This window comes from Henckelia pumila, chromosome 4 (assembly GCF_033568475.1).
Source record: "Henckelia pumila isolate YLH828 chromosome 4, ASM3356847v2, whole genome shotgun sequence".
Taxonomy (NCBI): domain Eukaryota; kingdom Viridiplantae; phylum Streptophyta; class Magnoliopsida; order Lamiales; family Gesneriaceae; genus Henckelia; species Henckelia pumila.
In genome coordinates this window covers 157,452,829-157,473,199 of record NC_133123.1, presented here as the reverse complement: position 1 = coordinate 157,473,199, position 20,371 = coordinate 157,452,829, and the positions used below count along the sequence as shown (strand labels likewise).

The following is a 20,371-nucleotide window of genomic DNA, read 5'->3' as shown; positions in this document are numbered from 1 at the left end:
CTTGGTTTTATGTAGGCATGTTCTATGGGAATTTATAAGCAATAATCCCTCAATTATTTTTATATATAAATCATATAAAAATAACAAAAACTGTGTGAGAACGTTTTACTTTTATATATTAGTTTTATGAGACGGAATTCTTACTTCTGACTCATATATATAAAAGTATAAATTTTATATTAAAAATATTATTTTCACTCCACATATAGACCATATTGATTCGTCGTTAAACCGTCTCACACTAGACATACTCTCTGTAGAAATATATGTATAAAGTAAAAAAAAAATCATTTTTGATCTCGTAGTTTTCTTTCTCTGTGATTTTGATCATCAAAATTCAGTTTTAGCTTGTACGTTTTGATTTTTCGTAGTCTATTTTCATCGACAGTGTTGATATGACACACTACTTAATTATCTCAGTGACACATTCTAATAACTTTATAGCCACATCGAAAAAAGGAATACTACCGCCAAAAAATAAAGATAGTAAACTAAGACTGAAATTTGATGACATAGATGACCAAAATCACAAAACAAAAAATATGCATAACCAAAAACACAAAATTTCCTAAAACAAATCTATAGTAAACTAAAATTATTGTCTATTGTTAATTCATGGCCCTTATGAACAAAAACATTCAATGCCAATAAATTAAGTTTTTACTTTACCTAGCCTCAACCAACTAGCCATACCTTTAGTTTCACAAGGTACTAGAAATCAAATTTATAGGAATTCAATGTGACAAGTATGCACAACTGCTGTTACCTGTATGAGAATGACTAAAATGTGGATATCAAATAACAATATATTCCTGGGATGAACCTTACACTATTATTTAGTAGTGGTCCGACTTCAAGCACAATGGCATTCATTGAATATCAGCTGTTGTAATAAATAAAAGACAGACAACATAATTAAATTTAGTGTCCCCGGCGAGTATACGTATTTTCTGAGAGACCAAGGGGTGCGGTTATGCAATTTTATTTATTTATTTATTTTTATAATTTGAGAATATACAACTGTTATCTTTTGATACGCATGAGAATCGGGTAAAATCTGAATAAGTTTTCGAGAAAATGTTAGTAAAAAGAATCGAACTTCTAATAAAACGGTTTTCCAAACACAATAATGACAAAATCTTAATAATAAACTAGTAAAATGATGCACACGCGTTGCATGTGCAAATTAACAATCAACGTAATTTTATGAGAGAAATTATGTTTTAAATGAGAAAAGTTAGTGAGAGGAGTGCACAATAACAATCAACATGATTTTATGAGAGAAGTTATATTTTAGACAAGAGAAGTTACATTTAGTAAAAGAGTGGATAATAAGCCTGCATGTGAAAAAATAAATGAGAAAAGAGGGATAAAATGAGAAAGAAAAGATGGTTAAAGGATTTTTCTAGTATGTTGAGATTTTTAGTTAAAATATATTCAATTCATCGAAAATTTTTGTATTATTTTATTATTTTACCAGATTACCCTTACTAAACACGCGGAAGCCCAACAATTTTGATACGAAATCTCCATTTTACCCTCTCACCAGAGGTCACCTCCTATTCTCCCTCCCCTCTGCCGCCGTCTCCTCATCTCGCCACCATTCACCACTCGGTGCTCTTCCGCTTCGCCGGCATCGATCTGATAATCGAAGAGGGAGAAGTATTTCAGGCCGTTTCCGACATCCACGGACCCGGGGTCCTCTGGGCACGAACTATATTGGCTGCTGGCTGCAGCTGAACTTTGGCAAGAGACATCTCGGGGAGATTTTCTTGACAAAGAATCTGATAAGTTGAAGTGACCTCATTGAATTACATTTGTTTGATTGTGTGCGGAATTTTATTCGAGAATTTATGAGCTTTGATGAACATTTTATTGAAAAAACTGTGGCTTTAAGCTTGATTTCAGAAGGATTTGTTAGTTCTTGCTTGAAATATTGATTAGAGTTAACTGTTTTCGTGGTATGAGTTCTGCTGTTCTACCTAAACATGTTGCCGCTGTCATAAAGTATAAAAAATGCCCCTTTAAGGCTCTGGAAATATTTAATTCTGTTAAGAAGGAAGATGGATATAAACACAATCTGTGGACTTACAAATGCATGATCGAGAAACTCGGTAATAATGGGGAGTTTGATGCAATGGAAACTGTTATGGCTGAAATGAGGGTGAGTCTGGATAATAGTTTGTTGGAAGGTGTATATGTGAATGTCATGAGAAACTATGGAAAGAAGCGGAAAATTCAAGAAGCTGTTGATGTGTTTGAAAGAATGGATTTTTACAACTGTGAACCGAGAGTTTTTTCGTATAACGCTATCATGAATATTCTCGTTGAAAATGGGTATTTCAATCAAGCTCACAAAGTGTATATGAGGATGAAAGACAATGGAATTGTTCCTGATGTATATACGTTTACCATTAGAATAAAATCATTTTGTAGAACAAATAGGCCTCATGCTGCTTTGAGGCTTCTGAATAACATGCCAGCTCAAGGATGTGACTTTAACTCGGTGGCGTATTGTACAGTAGTTAGTGGATTTTATGAAGGAGATTATCGAATAGAGGCTTATGGTTTGTTTGATCAGATGCTGAGCCTTGGAATTGTTCCTGATGTTTCAACATTCAACAAGCTTTTGCATACCCTGTGTAAGAAGGGAGATATCCAGGAGAGTGAAATTCTACTGGATAAGGTTCTTAAAAGAGGTGTCTTTCCAAATTTGTTTACGTTTAACATCTTCGTTCAAGGCCTTTGCAAGAAATGCCTACTTGACGAGGCTGCCAGGATGGTGGAATGTGTGGTGGAAGAAGGTTTTTCTCCTGATGTGGTGACATATAACACGCTCATATGTGGATTGTGTAAGAACTCAAAAGTGATAGAAGCAGAGACGTACTTGCAGAAAATGGTTAATAGTGGATTGAAGCCAGATGCTTTCACCTATAACACTGTGATTAATGGGTATTGCAGACTTAATATGGTACAAAAAGCTGATGAAATTCTTCGTGATGCGGTTTTCAGAGGGTTTATCCCTGACGAGTTTACCTACTGTTCCTTATTGTATGGTTTGTGTGAAGATGGTGATATAAGTAGGGCCATGAGCTTGTTTGATGAAGCTGCCGGAAAAGGTATAAAGCCTACTTTGATAATGTATAATACCTTAATTAAAGGATTGGGTCGATCTGGACTCGTATTAGAAGCCTTGCAGTTGATCACTGAGATGCAACAAAAAGGCTGTCTCCCTGATATATGGACCTATAATTTAGTTATCAACAGCTTGTGCAAGATGGGATGCGTAATTGATGCAACTACTCTTATGAATGATGCTATATCCAAAGGGTATCTTCCTGATATATTCACCTTTAATACTCTGATCGATGGCTACAGCAAACAGTTAAAGATGGGTAATGCACTCGAAATTGTAAATACCATGTGGGAGCATGACATTACTCCAGATATAATTACATATAACACTGTACTTGACGGGCTCTGCAAAACATCGAATCATGATGATGTAATGGAAACTTTTAAATCAATGTTGGAGAAGGGTTGTGTTCCAAATGTCATTACGTATAATATACTCATAGAGAGCTTTTGCAAAGCTCGAAAACTAGAGAGAGCTTTGGAGTTTCTTGATGATATTAAAAAAAATGAGTTGCGTCCTGATACTGTGACTTTCAGCACTTTGATCAATGGTTTTTGTGGTATTGGGGATTTGGATAAGGCGTATGAGTTATTCAGAAGGATGGGAAAACAGTATAAACTCTCCCCTACATCCGCCACATACAATATCCTGATCAATGCATTTTCTGAAAGTCTAAATATGGATGTGGCGGAAAAATTATTTATTGAAATGGAGGATAATGGCTGCCCACCAGATAATTACACTTACCGATGTGTGATAGATGGTTTCTGTAGGGTAGGAAATGTGGATTTTGGGTATCGGTATATCCTCAACAACATTGAGAAAGGGTTTGTCCCTTTTTTAGCAACTTTGGGACGAGTTCTTAATGGCCTTTGTGTGAAGCAAAATCTGCACGAGGCTGTAGAAATTATACACCTTATGGTGCAAAATGGTATTGTACCTGAAGTTGTGAACACAATATCTGACACAAATAAGAAAGAAGTTGCCGCACCTAAAATAATCCTGGAAGACTTGCTGAAGAAGTCTCACATAACCTATTTTGCATATGAGATTTTATATGATGCTGTTAGAGATAAGAAATTGTCGAGGAAAAAAAAACGAAATAGAAGTACATGATAAATTTGACGGCTCTGGATTGGTTTGTTCCATGAGAATAGTTTTCATGAAAGCTTCCAGTAAAAATTGTACTGGATGATGAGCCTTGGGGAGTGAAATTAACTGCCAAAATCAAGGTATGTTTGATACTTGTTTACTTCATTGTCTTCTTGTCTGGCACACAAAATGACGTATTTTAATGGGTATTTCAGGTATGGTGTGTGGATGAAGAAATAAATCAATTGCCGCTCAGCAGGGTCAATAGGTAACATTATAATCTCGGCATCTTTGTAATAATGCCTTGTTCACTATTTTATCTGAACTTTGGGATTTCTGCAGTGTGAGACCACTTTTACATGCTTGTTTCCGTCGTGAAAATATTAGGAATTGAAACTGCTTGAGCAACTATTTCAATTTTACCCTTGCTTGTGGATCAAATAAGAAATTTAACCAGAACAAAATTTGTGCTATTATATTAATTTTCCAAAGTGACATGGAATGATCGTATTCGGACTTTTGCTGAAAACAGGCTTCGTAGCTTGCATGTAAAATCCTCAATATATGCTAGATTTCAAACATAAATGTCAATGTTGATGCTGAAATGCATTGTTGACTCTTTCCAGAGATGGTATTAGCGAATGAAAGCATAACCCCCGCAAGGGCACTGCAGGAGGTCAGGACTTGATAAAGCGTACTCTTTTTTGTTGCAGATGTCAGATTGGATGTGCTCATTGCCGTGTATTGGTCCATGGCCGCATATAGCGGCTGCAAAATGGTGGCGATAATGAGAAACAAAGGCTGAAGGTAAACCAATTAAGTATATGATGCAACAGAAATCTTTCGTTTTCTTCATTGATTTAAAAAAAAAGATGAGACAATGAAAATTATGAACAGCGTTAGTGAGGTGTACCGAGTTAATGATTCAGTATGCTCATCTAATTATCATAACTCAGTTAGATTTTAAAGGAAATTACTAGTTTTGCTTGTGGGTGTGTTGGATTTCTATTTGGCCACACAGCTTCTGTTTCTTCACCATCACGTCTTGTTTTGCCTCGTGTTCTAGGTTTAGCACTTCATTGCTACGTTAATCACATTTTGGCAGTAGCAGTAATCTTAAGGAATGATATTTTCGGGTCAAAGCAAGTTTTTCAGCTCACATTGTAGATGAAGCTAACATCGTGACACATTACGTTGACAGTCTCTATTTTTGTTTTCATCAGCAAGGCGAATGATGAAGAAGAAAGGTCCAATGATTATTTCATATTGATGTCGTCATTTCCACGGGTAGTTTTTTGCGATCTCACAAGTCACAGACACTCGATGTGATGTGTGTTTCTCATCGGTCGCTTTGTTCATGCATTCAAGAAAGCAATCTTACTCTTTTTCTTCAAGTCGTTCACCTTTGTTTGCATCGCTACATGCTTTGCAGAATAGAGTTCATTGTGTTATATTACTCTGCAAACCTTCGTGTTTTTGTGAGACTTCAGTTTAGGAGTTCGATTGATGAAAATTTCAATACCTTTTATTAGGTTTGTTTTAATGATTACTTATATTTCATTTGAACTAGTGATTAGGCACAATGTGCGTGTACACAATATAATACATTATTAAAGAAAATGAAATTGATTATCAAACATTAAATTTTTATATTTGTGTGGAAGTAAATTATTTTTAAAAAAATATAGGCAGTTTTTTGTGGTTTTTAAATCATAAATGGAAGTTATCTTTTCCTTGTATTTTAAAAAGTAAAAATAGAAAATCACCTAAAAATACTAAAACAGTTTTTATATGTCTCTCTTGTTTTATAATAGTAATAGATAAAAGATCATTGTGATTTTACCTCTTTGCCCAAAATTAATCCTTGTTTGAATTATTTGTACAGACATTGGATGAAAAATCTATCATTCTATCATTCAGTCATTTCATTCATCTCATATCATATCATACAACATATATAAATAAACCACTTGCAAATTGTGAAATTCCTTGTATAGCCTTTAAACTATCAGGTTTCAGCTTGGTTTCTCTACGACCTCGGTTGAAATTTCATGCTTCTTAACATGTAATTAATACAGGGACTCATTTATTTGCTTCTGATTCTTCCCTTCTCATTTCTGCGTGCCTTTACCATGGTAGTAATGCCTGATGGGTTATGTTGCCGCAATTTTCCTTCTTCTGGCTCTCATGACGCGGGGTAGACGACCGGCTGCCGTCTCGGGCTTTCTCGCATGGTATGTGTTTCACTCTCTTCGTTTCTCTCCTGGTTGCTTTGTTGTTGTCTCTTTCCATCTTCCGCGTTCCTGTGCTTTTTATTCTCGGTGAATGTCGAGAAAAGGTGTAAAAATCGGAGACTCTGTTTTTTGTTCTTTTTTTTTTCGGGTTCCTTCTTGAGCTCATCGTTTTCTTCGAATTTCTGCTTTGATTTCCCTTTTATTTACCTCAATTTTTCAAGCCCTAGAGAGATTTCCACACCACCCGCCAACCGCGACAGTATGATTTATATTTTTGTCTTTTTATTTTTCTCGAAGGATCAACAAATCATGAAGTACGCGATACGATAGAGTTCTTCAAGCTTAACGTTATTTGTGCTACAGATTTAATGATTTTTGTTTTATAATACATTACAGAAGTTGAGTGTGCTTCTTTCGACATTGAGCTCAGGATCTGTAAAGATTGGACGATTGGTGGCTAGAGTTGCACTGCAGAGTGATGACATTGAGCTTTTCACCATTAATGATCCATTTATTACCACCGATTGCATGGTATTGTCTTTTTTTTTTTGGAAAAATTTCAATATCTCAGTTTATTGTGGCTTTATAATGGCGATTGAGTCTGTAAAATGGTTGGATCTGTGGTATACGTGGATATGGCATTTATGTGATTCATTGATTTATATGACAACTAGATCTAGGATATCTGTTTAAAGAGTTGGTATGCTCGATTGAAATGGTTATTTGGCGATATATTTAATTTCATGTTATCCCTTTCTGTAAAATTTGGTTCAAAAAATAATCCTTTAGCTCTGTGACTTGAGATGTTCGATGGAGTTATAAATGTTGTCATTCTTTTTGTTTAATTTACTATCATAGCACAACAATATGAAACCATTTCACTGTGTGCAAAAGAATTCTAAATTCCAAGTTTCTGATAACTAACATAAAGAAATGAAATTTTCGAATCTAAATATTTGAATTGCAGCGTTGAAGAAGCTTGCTCTTTTAAATAAGGAATTGTGTTGTTTCGAACTGGGCATATCGGCAATCTGAGAAAGTTCTTTCTCGGGATCGCCTTCATCTTACATTTCAGGAATTTCGGAGAATCTGGAGCTGAATCATGCATTATTCGTCTTAATTGTGATTCTAGGGTATCCATCTTTTTTGTCTCCAGCTTTTCGTTTTTTTCTCGATCTTACTTCTGCTTTCTCGAATCTTTTGTTCGTGGTTCAATGGCTAAGTGACGTTTTTTCAGTTGAATAATGATGATATCAGTTGAGTTATTGCCTGCAGATTTGGTGAATAAGTAGAGAAGGAATGGAGTGATGAAATTGAATTGTCCGATGTGAGAACGTCCTTTTGGTTCTTGGAGTCTCATTGTATATATGTATAGTATTCCTTCTTGATTTCATTTTATGGTTTTTACTGTTTAAGCTTTATTTGGTGATATCTATATCTCATGCGTGCTTAAATAACACGAGGACTTTAGAAAACAATACAAAGAGAAGCATCCCTATAACAAATCTGCTGCCACTGTAAGTGATTTCTATGTATTCTGATTTAGTAGTAATGACTGATTGTCTTCTGAGTAGTGAGTAATTATGAGACTCAATGCTTTGATTAGGTTTGGAAGGCTGGTGGTGACAAGGGGAAATTGATGTCTGATGCAGTATGGGTTTACTTCAAAATCAGATTATTCAATTCTCCACGAGGACAGAGATATATCTACTGATTGTATCCATTTATTCTAAAATGATTAATTATTGTTCCAGGACAAAGCTCCTTTTATTGCGAAGGCAGAGAAACGGAAGACCGAGTACGAGAAGACTCTCCAGGTATGCAACAAAAGAATGTGATTATCGAAACAAAACCTTTTACATGAATTGCCGATTACATTTTTATTTAAGATCGCATTCATTCAAAATGATTTGATAGAACGAATGAGCGGTGATAAAGAATAGAGTGACAAATCTAAATCTGAAGTTAATGATGAAAATGACGATGAAGATGGCGTGTTTCATTGCTTGCCCCAGTGGATTCCTAGTGCACCATAACAAAGTTTTGTATACTTTATGTGGACTTGGCTTCCGTCAATTGGTTGATATATCCTTGTATAAGTATTGCAATCATTATGCTGACTTTAGACCCATAGATTTTTCCATGATCGGGTGGTACCTCTGCTTGTTCCGCCCAGATTTGGTCAAGTGTTTCTTGTCTCTTACGGTGCCGTTTCGACCGAGGCATCCCAAGATGAAGCCATTTGAGGGCATGCAAGCTTTCTTTGGTGAAGAATATTATATGTGCAGATTCCAGGTTTGGTTTCTATGACTTGAGCTTTACTGTCACTTGCCATTTTTAATATATTTGCTATTTTTTTCAAGGAAATATCTTTAATTTCGATAATTACGATTATTCACAGATTATATCCTAATATATATATATTTTATTAAAACAAAAGCCATATCCTAATACTTGAGCAACTAGTTTTATGTATTATAGACAGTGACAAAAATTTATAAATTATTATCAAAGTTAGGATCAGTATCTGATTCCCGTAATTTACGAATTCTTGCGATTGTTGGAATGGAAAGTAACAGATGTGGTTGAATATAGGATGATTAATTGATCGAAATATTTTATAGTATTTTGATTAATATATATATATATATATATATATATATATATATATATACTAATTTACTCATTAAACAAATATTCAAGTAGGGTACAACATAACAGTTAACATTAACTAATAAACCGCTTCAACACCATGGTGCTCTATATCTATCTTCTTATTATTTTGAAATTAAGAACTTGAAAACTACATGTATATTATCTGTTTTTTTCTCTTGAAACTGAGTCATGAATTTTATTTTGTAACTGACAGCAAAGATGGGGCTGTCATTTGTCCTGTCCAAGGAGGATGTTCAGAATCTGAAGTAAGCTTTCTATTTCGACATTCCCGTGTCAACTTGATTTCGTGTGTTTAGTCTGAACTTTTCTGACAAGACTTTTATATATTTATCTGGTGTTCAGGTAATTTATCAAATTGAGGATTTGGCCTTTGTTTTGATTTGTTTAGTATCATTTTCTTTCTGGAGTTTAGGTACAGATTAACTATTTATAATTTGCATGGTAAATTAATTGAAGTAGCATAACTCAAAGATTTGAGTAACAGATGTTGCATTCCAAAACGCTACTTTAGTATAATTGATTAAGTTTAGTCACATGTATACTGAAAAGTAAAATTGTGTAGTTGTAAATTTAATCTAATAAAATTTAAAACTTATTAGCTGTTTGTGATGAATGTGGAGATGTTTGGGATTTGAGCTCCTCTCTAGCTCCATTTATATTGTCGTGAATTTATTTACACACAATTTTCAAAGTTTAATTCCCCATTATTCATTTATGTCTTAAGCCTGGTGCATTTCAAGGAGAGGTTCTCTGTTTTCTGCCATGTTCGATCCTTTGGGTACCGTTGTAGTTACCGTTATTTCTTTTGTTGTTCTGCACGAAGAGTTTGCTTCTCCTTAATGGGAATTTTTTTTCTTCAATAATCTGTCTTTTTTTATACATTAATTTTTTTAAATTTTGTTCCAGTATATTAACTTTTCTTGTTTAATTAAAGTATCTGAACATAAGAAAAACACTGGATTGGATATTAGTTTTCAGATTTCATTTTCATTAATTTTGAAGTACTAGTGAGTTTACTTGCGTGATGAGCATCAAGAAATGCAACAGTTTGGAAATGACATTGATGTTGCGACCATTTAGGGTATGGGAGGTGAAACTTACGTGGTTGATACAAATTACAGATAAAAATTCATGTGGAGGATCTTATGTTCAGAGTGGATGATGTTAGAAACTGTTGTGTTTTGTGTTCTTCAAATCTGCTTAGATGTGGAAACATGTATACTCAATGTTACTATATATGCGTCAATTGGCATTCCAAATGGCAGACCATAAAATTAGCTTGATGGGAACTTTTAGAAATTTTAATGCTCGATCTGCACCGACTTAATTTACTTCTTGTGTTTTTGTAGAAGAAGATAAGAATGATGTGAGAAAATGTTGATGTTATACTGTTGTTGATACTCTTCGAAACATTACAATTTATATGGTAAACATAGTTAATAATTTATTTATACTAGCATCAATACACACGCTTCGCGTGTGATATAGTATATAATTATCCTATGTATTTTCATATATATATATATATATATATATATATATATATATTATCTTGATTTATTTCTCACTATTACAAAATAAGTGGTTAAGAAAATAACATGGAAAAGAATGTGAGAAAGTGGGGTAGTTATATGCTAGTGGGGGGTAATTTGGTACAACCATTAAAATGACCAAAAACGATTATTCTAGCACCCTCATGCATTATAATATAAAATAGATGTTGGTGTTCTTTAAGTACTATTTTGCTAGGGAGATGTCACGCGGTCTTTGTTGCTTAGTTCGATTCTTTGTTTATCTTCTAAGATGGTTCAGTCATATGCGGATTGTTTGGATAATTGTATTGGAAATTTACTATCAAGTCGATCTTCCCAGCATATTTGTTTTATGGATTTGAATTCCAAAATTTTGACATCTTTTCTGCTACTTGAATTCGTCAACTTGTGCAGATAGTCGTGATGCCGAGGATAATGGTGGATGTTATTCTGGAAGGAGTGTTCCAAGTTAATTTATATAGATTAGTTCATAACTCGATCTATTGGAAAGTTCCGAGTTAATTTATATAGATTAGTTCATAACTCGATCTATATATTTTCTAGTGTAGATTGATTTAGAATTTAGACTAAGAATATTGATTTGTAAAATTGAAAAATTGTATATTAAATTTTATTTTAGAAATTTAAAATTATTTTTCATTTGTAATGTTGAGGACAACAAATAATAACTGTTGTGAAAATCAAATTAAGACAACGGTTTAAAATTGTTGTAAAAAACAACATACGACAACGGTTTTAAAATGTGGTTGAATAATAAGCAAACACCTACATAAGACGTCGGTTTTAAAATGTGGTTGAATAATGTCTACAACAACGGATATAAACTGTTGCAAATCTGTTGTGGTATGTCAACATAGACAACAGTTTATAACCGTTAAAGGCAACCTAAGACAACGGTTATAAACTGTTGTCAAATACTGTGTATGACAACAGATGTTTACTGTTGCATATCCGTTGTCGTATGTTAGAATCCACAACGGATATAAACCGTTGTTGTATGTTAGACTTTCGACAACACCTTAAAGTACAAAGGTTTTTTGACCCCTACGACAACGAATTATATCTGTTGTCGTTTCCCGTTTTTCTTGTGGTGTGACCTAGGACAGCTAGGGGTTTTCTTTTTCCAGCTTAGTTCAGACTTCGGTGTTAGGTACATACACATTGACTGAGATTGCCAGCGAGTATACATGTTTATATGTTGCATTTATTTGGCATTATTATGTGGCATGATGTATGTTTTACCATTTTATATATTTATATATCATGTGCACATACACGTTGAGCCTATACCTTGTTATACCTGATTATAGAGTCGCTCAGCTCTATACTCGATAGTCTGTCATTGAGAGTACCGCGACGGCGGGGAGATGTATGTCTGACTACTCTGGTGTACTAGACGAGTGTGGTTGCACCCAGAGGTTGATCCGTGCGGTGACAGCACTCATGTGGCGCCGGTACTGAGCATGACTTTTCAGATGACCCTTTACCAGTCATCATGTTGCATGCATCATATACATATGTTTACTCATGTTTATGTACTGGGCGTTAGCGCTCACGTCCTAGTTGTTATCTTGGACACCCTATTCCATGGGGCAGGTCGCAGGATGGATGAAGCCGGTAGCTCGAGGCAGGGCTAGGGAGTCAGAGCTTTACAGGGGATCTTATACAGCAGGATTTGTTTAGCTGTATAAATGTTTTAGACAGTTTATTTTAAGCTTTTCGATATGGTTGTATCACTACAGATTTAAGCTTGGATATGTTTTACTAAGCTGTTATGTAAAGTATGGATTATATTTCCGCACGTTTTTATTCTGATTAAGAATTTTGCATGCTATTAGTTGCCAGTTAGTAGGTAATTCCATGCAGGGTCACTACAACCTCACAGCCAATGAAGGCCCTGTTCATGAGAGAACTAGGATCTCAGCACCCAAAAATTGTATTTTCTAATTTGCAGATTCAAGATTATCTTGGTAAGTTTATCAGCTCTTAATTTAGTTGGATGGATTAAAAAAAATATTCACTGATCTCTCATCTTGTCAAGATTTATAATCCCAAGGACTAAAAATCATCACGGACCGAAAAATTTATAGTCATTTTCAATTTTGCAAGTAAACATAGGATTAATTCATATTACTTATGTAATTTTTCATTTATCAAGGCAAGTAAACACATACTAATTATCTATTAATTAATTCTTACTCCACTCCCTCATTATCCAATTTCCAATTCTTCTTAAATTATTAATTACTGTACTCCCTGATTATAAATTAAAACCCTTCTCTTACTCCACTCCCTCATTATCCAATTTCCAATTCTCCTTAAATTATTAATAAATTAAATGTTATAGACATATAATATCAAAAACAATAACCCGATCGAAAACTAAATAAGTCAAAATTTTCGCATAATAACTGCATCAACTAACATCGAATAGTTATATTATATTATTACGTTTATTTCTTAAATAAACAAAATATCTGCATCAACTAACATCAAATAGTTATATTCTATCTATCATCTATCTATCTATCTATTATCTATTCTATTACCTATCTATTTATTATCTATTATCCTTAGGTATCGTTTGGTTTAAGTGATGAGATGAATAATAATTGGACAAGTAATGTATTGTAATAAAAAATAAATAAGAAATAAAAATTAATATAGTATTGGATTTGATTGATTGATTATAGTATATTTGATTTGATTGATTAAATATTATATTAAAATGATAAATTACTAATTTATCCTTTTAAAAATAAATAAAATATAAAATAATATTATTTATAAGGGGTAATATAGTAATTTAAATTTAATGATTTGATTGATGTAATAATCTATTATTTTTTATTTTATTTTTTTATTATTATTATTATTATTATTATTATTATTATTATTATTATCCTTATAAATATATGGGTTTTATTTGTGAATTCTCCAAAATGACCTCTTTTTCAATAATTATCTATCAATTAATTCTCACCCCACTCTCTCATTATCCAATTTCCAATTCTCATCAAATTATTAATTACCCTACTCCTTGATTATAAATTAAAGTTCTCTTACTCCACTCCCTCATTATCCAATTTCCAATTCTCCTTAAATTAATTAAAATTTTGAATATGACCCCAAACTCTAGGCACAACTCCTGTACGATCACGGTAGCGCCTTGATTTTCCCGACCATCGAACCCACACCTCAAAGCCCTCAAAAACCAACTTGGAAACGAGCGATAGGTGGGGAATTGACCCCAAACTCTAGGCACAACTCCTGTACGATCACGGTAGCGCCTTGATTTTCCCGACCATCGAACCCACACCTCAAAGCCCTCAAAAACCAACTTGGAAACGAGCGATAGGTGGGGAATTGGAAAATGAAAATGGAAATATCAGTCCCTATTTATAGACAACAATCAGAACTTTCGATCTTTGGTTCAGAGCTTTCGATCACGTTTTGGAGCTTCCGAGCACATCTTTGGTGCTTCATATCTCTGTCCACAGAACGTGTGTCCTGTGATTGGACAACTTCAGCTGCCAACGGAGTTCCCACCTTCCAATCTAGGGTTCGGATCTTCCGAACTCACTCAAGTCATATCACAAATTATTACGCACCTACTTTCTTATTCAAAGGCGATCGGATCGTCCGATTTGCAGTTCAATACTTTCGATCTTGTTCATTGCCTTCCAAACTACTCAGATACTTGGGGCTCTCCGGACTATTTCGATCTTCTTGAATACTATTTTCAACTTATGAAACCCATATGAGGATTTATTAATTATGATTAAGCAATGTATACTTAATTAAAAATCGGCATACTACATTCCGAAACTATTTCGTACTCATGCTTACCAGTCTACCTCAAGCTTTCAAAGTACTCGAAGCTAAACTGACCCATGATGCACACGTTCAAAGTATTTTATCTGATCATTTTAAGGATCAATTCGTGCTTAAGTCATTGATTTGTAAAATATTACTGTAATAGATTCATTCTAGGACTGTTATTTGTACATCAATTGGGATACTAGGAGTTTGAGTTTGGCAATTTTAATTTAAGTCGGAACTTAACTAGGGTTTTGCAAGTGTGTTGTAAAGATCAAAGGGTTTTGGTGAAATCTTTCATATTTTAGAAGAAGAGGGTGATGTAGGAGTTGTTAATTTCCGAAAATTCATAAACATTCTCTTGTGTTCTTAATTTCAGTTTACCAAGCTATTTTTATCTGTCAGTTGACTTATTTCTATACATATATTTGTTTGTCAATTGACATCGACAACCAAGAAACACGGATCCCAACTGAATTCAGTTAAGCAAAGAAGAAAACTTAAAGCGTACGTGTATTCACCCCCTCGACACACTCGACCGATCCTAACTAGAGCTGTCAGATGGGCCAACCTATGGCGGAGCGGGCCGGCCCATCAAAAACCCACCTTTTGGCAGTCGAGGGCGAGCCGGCCCACCATCCGGACGGGCTGGAAATCCTTACAAATAAAAATCATTATAATTAATTATAAATTTTATTTCATAAATAAATATTAATAGAAATATATTAATAAAAATTTTAATTATTGATTTCATACATGTAAATTTTATATAAAATAATTAATAAAAAAAAATTTACTACTTTCATTAAAAAATACATATATCACAATAAAAATAAAAATAAAATAATAATTCTCCATTTCCGAGGGCCAACCTGCACGGGTCGTGGGCCTAGGCGGGTTGACCCACTTAAGCCCACCTTTAGCTTCACTTAAATTGTGTGGCGGGGCAACCCGACGGGCCTAACCCAAATTAACGACTCTAATCCTAACATTATTTGCAGTGTCTTCTCCTATTATGAAGATAATTTACACATAACAATGGGAACGACAATATTCAAATATATATCAAATTTGGCCACCGTTCATTTTATTTAAATTGGTGAACGACCTAATTAAACATTCATTGTGTAATTTAAAATCATATCGTTTCCCAAAGCAGGGATCCAATCCCTATTAAGATAAAGATAAATAAAATAAAATAAGGCTCCTTCATCTTCATTATTAAAAATAATAGATATTAAAAAAAAAAAAATAAAATAAAATATAATATAAAATTTTGAAAAACGAAACCCATGCAACTCAAACCCTAGCGAGCGAGCAAACACGATCGTCACCGCCGTCCGGCTGAAATTGTTGATAAATTTCCGATGTATTCAGAGCCTGCTTTTCCCTTCGCATCTAGGCCAATTATTAATGATCCGCTGCCGCTGCACCGTTTTATATCTTTGGAAAATTTAAAGGGCAAGGTGTTTTGGAAATCAATGGATCCATACTGTTACCTTTTCTTGATTGAGAATCTCCAAGGAAATAAACCGGAGGATATCGAATTCATATTTGCAGAGGTGAAAGATCAGGTGTGTATTTTGATGTTCGATCTGTTTGGCAGCATAGTGATTCAAAACCTTTTCAATGTCTGCAACGAGCAGCAGATGGACCGGTTGGTCTCTTCGGTTACTGCTGATCTCCATTTGCTCATGCTTTTGTGTCTCAACTGGACTGGGTATGCCTACAAACCCATAATTTGCACAGTAACCTTAAAACACGTCAAATTTCTTTATTTTTGTGTTTCTTTCATTTGCAGGTCTGGCGCCGTGATGTGCTTTCTCCGGTGTCTCAGAACACCAAAGCAAAAATCTGATATGATATGCGCCTTGCAACGCCTCACGCCACGGCTCGTATACGACCATATTGGTTTTACCGTCATTGGCCTTTGCTTCGACTTCTTCTCTCCAGAACAAACTCAAGTATTTGTGTCACTGATTTTCATCCCGGTTTTTCATATTCACTAAGGCTCCACTTGGATATAAGTATTTCAAATACATTTTTTTCGACATGGCCACCCACGAAAGCGGATTCAGATTTCTTATGAAAGTGCTCGGAATTAAAGCTTTTTTACTAGAAAGCCACCCGAGTATTCTCTCAAAACTAGCGGCAGATGTATCTCAGCTGTCTCGACATCCAATTGGGTATGTGTTGTGTTCATAGATGCGCACGCACACACTCATAAAATCCAAAAAACACAACATTTTTTCCTGTTTCAGGTGCTGTATGGTGATGTATGCAATATCCGCCAGGATGGATAATTTGGTAAGAGACATTGTGGGTCAACTGAGTGGGGATTTCGCTCTCCTCTCGATGCACAAACAAGGAAGCAATGTAGTATTGACATTGATGGAGAAATACGAAAAACCATACGCACCTCAAATCATTCTATGAGATAATACACAGTCCTCATTTCTCCACAGTCCTTGTAGATCCTTATGGCAAATCTATTATCGAAACACTCTGCGGTACCAATAACAAATATGCTTATCTTTATTTCTTAATATAGTTTGCTACTCGAAATTTATTTATGGTTAATTAATACGGCATTGTACAATCTCGCAGGAAACCGTCAAAGAGGCTTTGAATCGTCAGATCTCCGATCACTTGCATAGCCACCGCCATGGAAAGAATATTGTTCTGCCTAAAAAGAAAAGATAGAAGAATCATACGTGTCTAGATTATCGAGAAATATCATGACTTCATCTTTATGCCCCGAAAGCAGCACTACTGTTACTGTCTCCTCTCCCATACGCATATGACCTTTGTTTTTGTGCATGTTTCTCTGATATTGTTATGGCGCCGATTCCACCATGTCAACTCCGGAATTTTCTTCTGGTTCGAATTGTCTCCAATTTAGAATAATTCTAAATATATTTAAAATATATATAACTTAATTACACATATAATGTTTACTGCTCGTTGAAAGTGCTCGATTTTACTCAAATTATATGCAAATACATATGACGGCCGCAAAACAGAATTCTCAAAATAGTGCCAAATTTATGAATGGAGTGGTTGATTTTCTAGCATTTTATACTCAATTTACTAATTGAAAGTTCTCGATTCATTCAAATTGTATCAAGATATTAGGATTCGATCCAAAATGTTCTTATCAATCCCAAATTTCTGAATGTTGAGTTGTTAGTATCCATCTTAATACTCAATTATCTTCCTTTGAGGTATCCATCTTACTAAGATTATTTGGTGATTAATATTCATAATAATAAAGTAAATATTCTCACTAGTCTTAAATTCCTTTTCAGATTAGTATTTTCACATCATAATAATCAATCATCTTTATTTATAATCTCGGGTTTTCCTCAAAATATAGTTAAACCGCAATGAACCAAAAAAGTTGAGCAAACAATGGCCAAAAAACTTATTGCTATTACATTGTATCCATTTTTTCACATGGTATTACACAACCATGGATAACGCATCGAATTTTGGGTTTGAAAAAAAAAAGGCCAAAAAACTTATTGCTATTACATTATATCCATTTTCACATGGTATTACACAACCATGAATTTCATTATATAGGTATGGAATTTTGGGTTTGAAATTTTTTATTTTTCAATATAGTTGTTGCTCCTCTTTTTTATTGTTGTGACCCTTTTCAAAATAATCACTTTAAGGGTCGTCTATTTATTCTAATATTTCTTTTGTGTCTTTCAACATAGACAGTTTTGGTGGACTTTTTTTCTTAAAATCTTGACAGACATTCAATGATTAATTTGAAGAAAGTTATAAATAGAGAGAAATCATAAATAGATTTTATTCTTCCTCACTGCTGCTTGAAATTGAAAAGAGTGATTGAAAATGGATTTATTAATGATAAGAAAAGTTATTCTGTCCATGTGATTTTCACCATTTTTATGGTGGATTTGGTTGTTATAGCTAAATATCAGTAACGAAGAAACTGAAATAATAATAATAAAAATTTTAGGACACTAAAAACTAAGAATATATGAATATACTAATTAATAAGGACATTTGATAAGAAAAAAACAATAAAAATAAATTAAATAATATAACATGGAGCTAAAATAAATATTTTGTGTGTGTGAGAGGACAAAGACTAAGATTGAAGTTTGGTCGTTTGAATTTCATAGATATTTTTTAAAATATTGATTTTTTAAATATTTGATTTAAAAAAATGTTGTTTTAATTATTTAAATGACTATTTAAACAACCTTATAAATTAAAAAAACTGATTTGGTTTTTTTATACAGCAGGGTTAAAGGTATTGGTACAAAATCAAAACCCTTTTCCTTTTATTCTGATCTCCAAATTAATTAATATAATCGAAGCCCTTTTCTTCTCCCAATTAAGTTTCCGACGCATGGATTCCGCCGGCCAAAAACTTTTCGAAGATTTGAAGGGAAAGGTATTGTCGATAGCAAGTGATCCAGACGGTTGCCAGTTGTTGCATCAGAAGCTCCAAGAAGGGAAATCGGAAGACATGCAAATGATCTTTTCAGAGCTGAAAGATCACCTCTGCGCGTTGATGATGGATCCCTCAACTGATGAACGAGTTGGTTTCTTCTATCACTGCCGATGTCCGTTTACTAATGTCTCTCTGTCTCCACTCTCAAGGGTACGTACGTATCTTTAGAATTTTGTAAACTCGACAACTTCCTCAAATTTTTGTGTTTCTTTGCAGATCTCAGTCATTGCGGAATTTTCTCGAATGCCTGAGGACACCCGAGCAAATATCTCATGTGATTTCTGTCCTCAGTTACTTAACCGTTCCGCTCGCAAGGGACGAGATTGGTTCGATATCTTCCCTGCAAAAGAATCCACGGTAACTTTGTGTTTCTCAATTGCATTTAATCTACCATATCTATGATGACAGTAGTCGGTTTTTTTTTTTTTTTTTTTTTTAAATTCGCAGCCAATACACTATGCCATAACTAATCATTTTCTGGAAATCGCCTTCAACGAAATCGGTTCCCGCCTTCTGCAAGGCCTCATTTCAGTATCAGTAGAAAATCATGGCCCGAGGACTATTATCTGAACAACACTGTTTAGTGGAAATGAACTATGTAATCATCAATTCGGGTACGTGCACATAATACCATAGACACAGTTCATATCTCACATAAATTCCCAAACCTGACATTTCTTTTTTCTTTTTCCGTTTTCAGGAGTCGTGTACTGCTGCATGTAATAGGATTGGAGATACGGCATATGCTAATTTATTTAGTGGACAGCGTACTGAAAGGGGCTTTCAAGATACGTCATATATTTTTGTGTTTTAGGGTGTGGTTTTCAAGATTGAATGAATAACTTTGTTTATGTTTGACTTCTGTCTTTGTTCCAACCTATCTCAATATATATTTCCTCTCTAAGTCACTCAATTTTTTCTTCCAGAGTTTAGAGGTGGTAAGCTAATGAAACTTTTACGCCAAAAGACACGAAATCATGTACTATGTATCTACATTTATGAAGAATACGGGTTGTTTGCTAAGTTGTGGGTGAAAACAATAGTGCAGTGTACGATTGATTAGCAGATGTTTTGGCAGTCTATAAATTTTGAGTACTTAGCGGGATACTCTTGATTGCATGTCGGCTGCTGGTGCAAATGCTATTTTGGTTGATTTTCAAATGGGAATTTCTCAGTTATCTTGGCCTTGTATGTGGACACATATCGTCAATCGGTTTACTATTCTTTCATGATATACAAGTGTCTTTTTATAATTGCCCGCTTTCGTGATGTTTTGACCTGCAATTCTTTCAATGATTGTTTTGACAGCTCTCATATAGGTCTCTTTCAGTATTCTAAAAAATCAGCCTACATGCCGGCCGACCGCACT

At 34.2% G+C, this 20,371-nt stretch overlaps 1 protein-coding gene and 2 long non-coding RNA genes across 21 annotated transcripts; all 3 read left to right on the top strand.

Moving 5' to 3' along the window:
- The first annotated feature begins 1,527 nt into the window (after window positions 1-1,527).
- Window positions 1,528-11,257, top strand: LOC140894355 (uncharacterized). Of its 19 annotated transcripts, none has more exons than XM_073302864.1 (14): window positions 1,528-4,368; window positions 4,444-4,496; window positions 4,942-5,035; window positions 5,452-5,553; window positions 6,368-6,462; window positions 6,859-6,993; window positions 7,430-7,595; window positions 7,738-7,789; window positions 7,934-7,979; window positions 8,069-8,113; window positions 8,217-8,279; window positions 8,380-8,757; window positions 9,332-9,383; window positions 11,085-11,257. In XM_073302864.1, exon 1 carries the CDS (start codon window positions 1,964-1,966, stop codon window positions 4,250-4,252), a length of 2,289 nt encoding a protein of 762 aa, XP_073158965.1. In that variant the 5' UTR covers window positions 1,528-1,963; the 3' UTR covers window positions 4,253-4,368; window positions 4,444-4,496; window positions 4,942-5,035; window positions 5,452-5,553; window positions 6,368-6,462; window positions 6,859-6,993; window positions 7,430-7,595; window positions 7,738-7,789; window positions 7,934-7,979; window positions 8,069-8,113; window positions 8,217-8,279; window positions 8,380-8,757; window positions 9,332-9,383; window positions 11,085-11,257. The 19 variants fall into 19 exon arrangements, with proteins under 19 accessions (XP_073158965.1, XP_073158959.1, XP_073158964.1 ...); XM_073302858.1 differs by having other exon boundaries at window positions 7,879-7,979; XM_073302863.1 differs by having other exon boundaries at window positions 7,738-7,831.
- A 5,163-nt stretch (window positions 11,258-16,420) lies between these two features.
- On the top strand, window positions 16,421-17,362 carry LOC140894423 (uncharacterized). The gene is made up of 3 exons (XR_012153820.1): window positions 16,421-16,696; window positions 16,772-17,020; window positions 17,118-17,362. It is a non-coding gene; the product is annotated as an uncharacterized lncRNA (long non-coding RNA).
- A 1,646-nt stretch (window positions 17,363-19,008) lies between these two features.
- LOC140867829 (uncharacterized) lies at window positions 19,009-20,371 on the top strand. Its single transcript, XR_012145280.1, has 4 exons — window positions 19,009-19,152; window positions 19,219-19,359; window positions 19,450-19,616; window positions 19,703-20,371. It is a non-coding gene; the product is annotated as an uncharacterized lncRNA (long non-coding RNA).